The following is an 8,548-nucleotide window of genomic DNA, read 5'->3' on the forward strand; positions in this document are numbered from 1 at the left end:
CCTGGTGAGACCTCTGTTTCTAAGATAATTAATCATTTTCTGCATACACAGAGCAAATAGCTTCTAATAGATTTTAAATTTACAAAAGTATAACTTTTTTTGCAGTTTTTCTTCTTGGGCGCTATTTTATTTTCTTCTATCAATATATGAGTATTTTGTGCAAATCAGTACTTTGAACCAACAAATAGTAAATATTAGCTTAACAAAAAAGATATTCACAATCTTCGTAACAAAAGATTGCAGTATTATTAATGCTATAATGACATTATGTATTAGGTGTATGATATCACTGGGGAAGAACTGAGCAATTCTATTATAGCTGCAGGGTGGCGTTTGAGAACTTCATGACATAGGAACAGGAATAAGACAGGAGGTTCGAAGCATCAGAGAGGTTTCATATTGATTCAGTTTCAAATGAAGTCTGTAGTAAATTTTCCCTAGTTTGTGGCAAAATGAAAAAATTAAAGACAAAGTAGTGAGTCTTTGTGTGAAGCTAAATTTATTCAAAGTAAAGATTTACACATTTTTAAAAAATCTTTTATTTTTTTTTTTGTGTTTTGTATCTCTTTCCCCTGTATTCCTTTTTACCACATTATTCAGAAATGATCAGTTTCCCATCTTGTTAAAATTTCCTTTTTCTATTTCTATGAAATGATAATTATGGCCAATGTTTGATTTCATTTTATTTATTTATTTATTTAGAGATACGGTCTTGCTCTGTTACCTAAGCTGGAATACAGTGGCATGATCATAAGCCACTGAATCTTCTGTCTCCGGGGCTCAAGAACCCTCTCGCCTTGCCTCAGCCCCGCCTGAGACTACAGGCAAGTGCCACCATGCCATGCTAATTTTTTAATTTTTATTTTTAGTAGAGAAGTGGTTGCCCTGTGTTGCCCAGGCTGGTCTCAAACTCCTGAGTTCAAAGTGATCCTCCTGCCTTGGTCTCCTAAAGCATTGGGATTTGAGCCAATGTGCCAAGCCAGCAGATGCTTAATTTAGAGAAAGTTTTTATTTTGCACAAAAGAAAGGCACAAAAACCCAAAATCAATGCCAACTCTTGTTAGTCTCTTCGTCTACTTGTTTTGTTTTCATGGACTTTGACACAGGTTCATGAAACCCCCAGATCCAGGAACAATGCTAGTAGGCAATATTTAGGATTGGTTTTTTTCTTCAGAACCTGTTAATTCCACTGTGTAAATTACCTCCCTGAGATAACCAGAAACCTCCCCAGCACTGGGAATTGTGCCAGGGGAGGGTGAGGCTGGAAACCTGGGTTTGACCCTGCTAGGCTTTCTCCATAAAGGTTTCAGCCCCTCATCCCACATCAGGAGTGTTTTTGGAGAAAGCTGCACTCTGTTAAGCTCCAGGCTGCAGTGTAGAGAGGGAGTGAAGGAGCTCTCTGTACCCAAGTAAAGTGCAGCTGAGACTCCGACAAGGTCTGTGAGTTGGGGGAACCCTGTTTTCAGCTTACGTCTCAGAGGTGTGTGAGGTTTAAACAAAAGGCAAGGGCTTTTGGAGTCTTTGTAGGACTGGACAGGGGTGGGACAGGGATGTAGAGAAAAATGATGGGCAAGACGGTGACCTTCATCTTGCTTTCTTTAGATTACGATGAACCAACTCAGCTTCCTGCTTTTTCTCATTGCGGCCACCAGAGGGTGGATTACAGGTGAGTCATGCTGCTAGGGACAGAGTTCCTTCAGCTGGGTGGCTCCTGGGATCCTGGTCTCTCCCAGGACACAGAGCATGTCTTTGAGATGCACAGAGGCCGGCTTGCATGTAGACTGAGTGCAGATTTCTGGTCTCTGGTGGGATCTGGCCTGTGGCAGTGAGCGTGTTGCTTGAGGCATGTCCTGGGTCCAGGCTCTGTGCTTTTGTGTGGCCCTGAGGCGGCTGTGGTAAGAACTGTGCCACCTCCCAGCCACTGCCCACTCCTGTGGTCTTGGCTGTGGGATTTCCATGGGAACTACGTGGTCTGCTTTGTGCCTGGAGAACATTCTCTTCACAGTCTTCCTCTCTACAACAAGAATAACAATGACATTTAAAAATTTGTGTTTTCCTTCACTGTGTAAATTTTTTTTTTTTTAAAGAAAACGCTGTTTCAAAATATCTTCTTACTTCATCTTTGCAAAATCACTGTTTATTAACGGTGTTTTAGGTATGAGAAAACTGAGAGCAGTCACCTCTGACCTCAAAGCTTTTCCCCTAGACTGTTCGAATAGTTTGCACTTTTTGGAGTAGAGGTTAGTCTCACTGCTCCCTACTTCACACCCCATATTTCAGCCATATTAAGCAGTTTGTAGTTCTACAGCTGGGCCACGCTGTATCTTTTTTTTTTTTTTCTCTAGGCCTGTGGATATGCTGTTTTCCCTGCCTTGGATTCTCTTCCTACTGATAAATCATGTTTATTCTCTCAGAAGAAGCTACGATGTCACCTGGACTGAAGGTCTTCTGTGACTAAGACATGAGACAACCCCTCTTGCCTCCTTCTCCCAGGCAACTGCCCTGCTCGCTGTCTGGCCTTTCCATTCTCCATTCTTACCTCAGAGTCTTTCTTTCGTTCTCTTGAGTTTGTCTTTCTTCTACCGTTTATTCTTCTCAATCCAATTTTCTGTTGACTTGTCAGCAATTCCCTCTAGAGGCAAGCTCTTGCTGGGGAAGTTTAATGTCTTTGATTACTCAGTGCTTAGGGCAGGCAGGACCCAACACAAGGGCAGGTCATGTGGCGGGAGGCCCGCATTAAGCCTGTGCTGGCTGTCGCATCGGACGGGCTGAGTGGGTGTGACGCTGCTGGGCTGAGTGGATGTGACGCTGATGGGCTGAGTGGATGTGATGCTGATGGGCTGAGTGGGTGTGACGCTGCTGGGCTGAGTGGATGTGACGTTGATGGGCTGAGTGGATGTGACACTGGCTGTCTCAGGCCTTACCACCCTGGCATTGAGGTTCTGCTACAGTGGTGGAATGAGTGTGACTGCTGATAGGAGAGGCTAGGTTTTGTGTCGGACCAGGAATGAGAATCAAACTCTGTATATTCCGTAGATGAGGCTAACACTTACTCCAAGGAATGGACCTGTTCTTCGTCTTCATCTCTGCCCAGAACCTGCAAGGAAATCAAAGACAAGTGCCCTAGTGCATGTGGTGAGTGATAAACACTCAAACAGAGCTCAGTGAGGGTATCAGGATTGTGTCTTCTGGGAGTCATTTTGTCTTTTAGTTAAAAAAAATTGTGGTAAAGTATATGTATACATATTACAATTTGCATAATATTTGCCATTTTAAGCAATAGTAAGTGTGCAATTCAGTGGCATTCGTTACCTTCAAGGTTGTGCAACCATCACTGCTATCCATATGCAGAACTTTTTTATTACCGCAAACAGAAACTCTGTACTTAATAACTAGGAGGGGCCGGATGCGGTGGCTCACACCTGTAAAGTGCTCACCCAGCACTTTACGAGGCTGTGGCAGGTGGGTGGGGTGGTGCACACTTGTAATTCCAGCTACTTGGGAGGCTGAAGTGGGAGGATCGCTTGAACTCAGGAGGCAGAGGTGGCAGTGAGCCGAGATGGTGCTACTGCACACCAGCCTGGGCAACAGAGTGAGGCTCCATCTCAAAAACAAAAACAACAACAAAACAAAACAAAAAATAACATGGAGTTATTAAGCAATAACTCCCTTCCCTCAGTCTCTGGTAGCTGCATTCTACTTTCTGTCTGTATGAATTTGCCTAGTGTAGTTACCTCATGTAATTGGAGTCATACAGTATTTGTCCTTTGATGTCTGACTTATTTCATTTAGCACAGTGTTTTGAGGGTTTGTCCATGTTGTAGCATGGGTATTTCATTCCCTTTTATCCATTGTTGATACATATATGCACACACACCATGTTTTGTTTATTCATTCACCTGTTGGTGAATATTTGAATTGTTTCTTCTGTTTGACTCTTGTGACTAATGCTGCGATAAACACTGGTGCAAAAGCATCAGCTTGAGACCCTGTTTTCAATTGTTTTCGGGACAGAACTGCACTGGAATTGCTGGGTCATATGATAATTCCATGTTTAACTTTATGAAAAATGTCACTGGGATTTTATACAATTCTATGTTCTGCCTCAGTTACAGGAACATGATCTTCTGAACTCAGGGAGGCCCTAGTAGCCCTGGGAGCACTGAGTGATGTGACTCAGGACAGGAGCCTTTAGGCCATGTTTCTGGTTTCTAGGGCCTTTCTTGTCATGGGGCTGAGATGAACCCTGAGCTCTCAGACAGGGAGGCTCTGGGCTGATTCTCTCTACAGATGGCCTGTATTTTCTCCGCACTGAGAATGGTGTTGTCTACCAGACCTTCTGTGACATGACCTCTGGGGGTGGTGGCTGGACCCTGGTGGCCAGTGTGCACGAGAATGACATGCATGGGAAGTGCACGGTGGGTGATCACTGGTCCAGTCAGCAGGGCAGCAAAGCAGACTACCCAGAGGGGGACGGCAACTGGGCCAACTACAACACCTTTGGGTCTGCAGAGGCAGCCACGAGTGATGACTACAAGGTTGGTGCCACTTCCCACCCACTAGGGTGAGGGTGAGGAGTGGAGTGTGGCTGACCACAAGCCTGCAGGGGGGAGGGCTGGAAGGTGGGGATGTGGGGAAGGGCTGGAGAAGAAGAGAGAAATACTTGCACCTTTTTTTTTTCTTTTCTTGAGACGGAGTTTCACTCTGTTGCCCAGGTTGGAGTGCAATGGTGTGATCTTGGCTCATAGCAACCACTGCCTCCTGGGTTCAAGTGATCCTCTGCTTCAAAAGTAGCTGGGATTATAAGTGCTCACTACCACACTTGGCTAAGTTTTGTACTTTTAGTAGAGACGAGTTTTCTCCATGTTGGCTGGGCTCGTCTCGAATTCCTGACCTCAAGTGGTCTGCCCACCTTGGTCTCCAAAAGTGCTGGGATTACAGGCATGAGCCACCATGCCCAGCCAACTTACATGTAGAATCACAACTTCCTCCTAACAAGGCCGTTAGGGCCCTGGGTGTGGTGGGATCATCTGCTGGGAGTGGGGTGTCTGAGTGTGGCTGGCCATCTGCTCACCTGGAGTCCAGAGCTCTCAGTCCAGCCGAGGCTGCATGTGTGGACCTTCTACCTCCTGGGACCTCCTGGCCCAGTCAGGCTCAGTGTCTGTTGCTTTCCAGAACCCTGGCTACTATGACATCCAGGCCAAGGATCTGGGCATCTGGCATGTGCCCAACAAATCCCCCATGCAGCATTGGAGAAACAGCTCCCTGCTGAGGTACCACACTGACACTGGCTTCCTCCAGACACTGGGACATAATCTGTTTGGCCTCTACCAGGTACAGAGGGCTGCTGGCTGGGACTGGTTCTCATGGGTGTTCAGAAAGCAAGTGTTAGAGGTTGGGCAGGAATCATTTTTCAATGGGCCTGTCTCCCATGTTCTTCTAACCTATATTTGCTAATGGCTTCTGTTGCTTTTCTTAGGAATTCTGAGCCAGGCAAGAGAAAAGATCTATGGGAGGAGTGGGGGCCTGGGGGAGGGATAGCATTAGAAGAAATACCTAATGTAAATGACGGGTTAATGGATGCAGCAAACCAACATGACACATGTATACCTATGTAACCAACCTGCACATTGTGCACAGGTACCCTAGAACCTAGAGTATAATAATAATAATAATAATTAAAGACCTATGGGAGAGGACAGCGGGGGCAGGAAAAGTGTGGGTGGGTTGGGGAGAAGGAGAGAGAGAATGAAGTGGTCTAGGCTGCTGCAGAATCACAGCTCCTGAGTAACTGGCAGCAGTACCAGGGAAAGATTCTTATTTTGACTGGTTTTGAAGTAACCTCAGTTACTGAGAAAGCATTGTTTCCCCTCTATGAATGGCAGCATCCCAGGAGATGCTGGTAATGGCAAATCTGTTGTCTTTACTCCATGACTTTTTCTTTCTTTGTAGAAATTCCCAGTGAAATATGGAGTAGGACGGTGTATTACTGACAATGGCCCGGCGATCCCTGTGGTCTATGATTTTGGTGATGCCCAGAAAACAGCATCTTATTATTCACCCTACGGCCAGCGTGAGTCTTTGATGATCCTCTGAACTCTTAGTAGGAAAGGGAATACATTCAACTGTGCTAGGTAACAGTTATGCATCCGACTGAGGCCTGATTCTCTTCTGTAATGTTCCCTGTATTGCCTCACTTGTTTTGCATGGCTGCCTTTGAGATCTGAACTGTTATTAACGTCATTTTAGGAAACTGAAGCACTGAGAGGTTTAGAATCTTGCCAAGATCACAAGGCATATGTGGAAGAGTTATCAATTAGGGTGAGACATTTGGCTCCAGACTTTTTTTTTTCTTGAGATGGAGTTTCACTCTTGTTGCCCAGGCTGGAGTGCAATTGTGCAGTTTTGGCTCACCACAACCTGTGCCTCCCAGGTTCAAATGAATTTCCTGTCTCAGCCTCCCAAGTAGCTGGGATTACAGGTGCCTGCCACCGTGCCTGGCTAATTTTTGTATTTTTAGTAGAGATGGGGTTTCATCATGCTGACCAGGCTGGTCTCAAACTCCTGACCTTAGGCGATCCATCCGCTTTGGCCTCCCAAAGTGTTGGAATTACAGGTGTGAGCCACCGTGCCCGGCCAGGCTGCAGACTCCAGACTCTTCACTCCTAACAACCCACTCTCAGCCCTGCAGGAGCTTGTTAGGACCAGGCCAGGCCATGTGTATAGAACAACCAAAAAAATGGCAGGACTTTTTTTTTCTATTGTGAGTTTATTTTGCGTGAAGCCAAAGTTGGTAGTATAGTTTGCTTCACAGAGCCTGAGCATATATTATAGAACTCAAAGCTGTTATTGTTTACATTTGGGAGTTGAGAGTTTAAAACAAAGGAGAAAAGAAAAATGTAAATAGGAACAGAGTGAATACATCTGTTAACTGCTGAAACTCAGTTCTTGTAGATGTTCAGTGATGATCTTCCCGCAGAGTTGAATTTCTCTTCACAAGCCTCTGGCAGATGAGGAGCCCTCTCTGAGGACCAGCTCTTGCTCTCTGGGGTTGGGAAAAGTTCCCTCTTAGCTAAGTTTGAGGCCAGGATGCACCAGCCATTGGCCACAGAGGTGCTGGGCTCCACCAGTACGGCTGGAGTATTGGGCTATAGCCTGAGCTTTGGCATCGAGAATCTCAGGGCTGGCCTAACGAAAGTGATTTCTAGCATCTTCCTTGAATGCTGTTTTGTGCCTCTTGTTTTCAGTGGAGTTCACTGCGGGATTTGTTCAGTTCAGGGTATTTAATAATGAGAGAGCAGCCAACGCCTTGTGTGCTGGAATGAAGGTCACTGGATGTAACACTGAACACGTGAGTCTCTGTGGGGACCACAAGAACCTGTGAGTAAGGTCGCGTTTGTCAGTGTGTGTTGGTATGTGTGTGTGTGTTGGTATGTGTGTGTGTGTTGAGTGTGGTATGACTGGTGTATGTGTGTATGTGTGTGGTTGTGTGACATTCTCTTGCTCATTGCTGGGCTTCAGGGGCCAGGGCTGTGGGACCCTTTGTCCAGGTGTACACATCCTGTCCCTCTGAGGACCAAAATCAAGGAGTGAGGCTTCAAAGAACCATTGCTGGGTGCTCAGGCTTTGTGAGAAAACACTTAATCGCTTGGAGGTGGGATGAGGTTTGTGTGCGGAAACATTCTGTAGTAGTCTTTAGAGCTGAGATTCCTTGCGAAACACAGGTGTTATTTTTCTTCATCTGAGATTTATATTCCAGAGAAAACCTGGGCCTCCCCAACCCTAGCCATGGTTTGCCTAGATACACACTGCACTGGGGAGTTGCTGGGACAGTCCTGGACATCACCTTCTAGAAACCTCACTCAGGCCATCCCTTGTGTGGTTGAAATGTTAAGGTTCAGGAATCCCGAATGGTGGGATTGATAAATTCCAGTGATTTTAAATGGAATACCAGTTGTATTAGTCCATTCTCTCACTGCTATAAAGAAATACTGGCCAGGCATGGTGGCTCACGCCTGTAATCCCAGTACTTTGGGAGGCAAGGCAGGTGGATCTCTTGAATTCAGGAGTGTGAGACCAGCCTGGGAAACATGGCGAAGCCTTGTCTCCACAAAAAATACAAAAATTAGTCAAGTGTGGTGGTGCATGCCTGTAATCTCAGCTACTTGGGAGGCTGAGGTGGGAGGATCCGCTTAAGCCTGGGAGGTGGAGGTTGCAGTGAGCCAAGATCACACCACTGTACTCCAGCCTGGGTGACAGAGTGAGACCCTGTCTAAAAAAAAAAAAAAAAAAAAAAAGAGAGAGAGAAAAGAAAAGAAAAAGAAATATCTGAGACAGGATAATTTATAAAGAAACGAGGTTCAATTGGCTCATGGTTCTGCAGGCTGTACTGTAAATATAGTGGCTTCTGCTTCTAGGGAAGTCTCAGGAGGCTTCCAAACATGGCAGAAGGCAAAGATGGAGTGAGGTGTCTCCTGTGACAGGAGCAGGAGTGAGGGCAGGGGATGTGCTACACACTTTTTTTTTTTTTTTTTTTTTGAGACAGAGT

General features: G+C 45.7%; 1 protein-coding gene across 2 annotated transcripts in view; it reads left to right on the plus strand.

The window, feature by feature from the left end:
* Positions 1 to 8,548, plus strand: part of ITLN1 (intelectin 1 (galactofuranose binding)) — an 11,092-nt gene that overhangs the window by 697 nt on the left and 1,847 nt on the right. Inside the window, exons 1-7 of one of the 2 annotated variants that reach the window (XM_011967144.1) lie at positions 1,237 to 1,436; positions 1,603 to 1,666; positions 3,037 to 3,135; positions 4,291 to 4,538; positions 5,176 to 5,334; positions 5,953 to 6,073; positions 7,248 to 7,351. In XM_011967144.1, the coding sequence (XP_011822534.1) occupies positions 1,609 to 1,666; positions 3,037 to 3,135; positions 4,291 to 4,538; positions 5,176 to 5,334; positions 5,953 to 6,073; positions 7,248 to 7,351 (789 nt within the window). In that variant the 5' untranslated portion in view covers positions 1,237 to 1,436; positions 1,603 to 1,608. Of the gene's footprint in view, positions 1 to 1,236; positions 1,437 to 1,602; positions 1,667 to 3,036; positions 3,136 to 4,290; positions 4,539 to 5,175; positions 5,335 to 5,952; positions 6,074 to 7,247; positions 7,352 to 8,548 lie in introns of those variants that run through there. The other variant, XM_011967151.1, reaches the window with a different exon arrangement.

Source organism: Mandrillus leucophaeus, unplaced genomic scaffold, assembly GCF_000951045.1.
Source record: "Mandrillus leucophaeus isolate KB7577 unplaced genomic scaffold, Mleu.le_1.0 Scaffold1195, whole genome shotgun sequence".
In the NCBI taxonomy this organism is placed as follows: Eukaryota; Metazoa; Chordata; class Mammalia; order Primates; family Cercopithecidae; genus Mandrillus; species Mandrillus leucophaeus.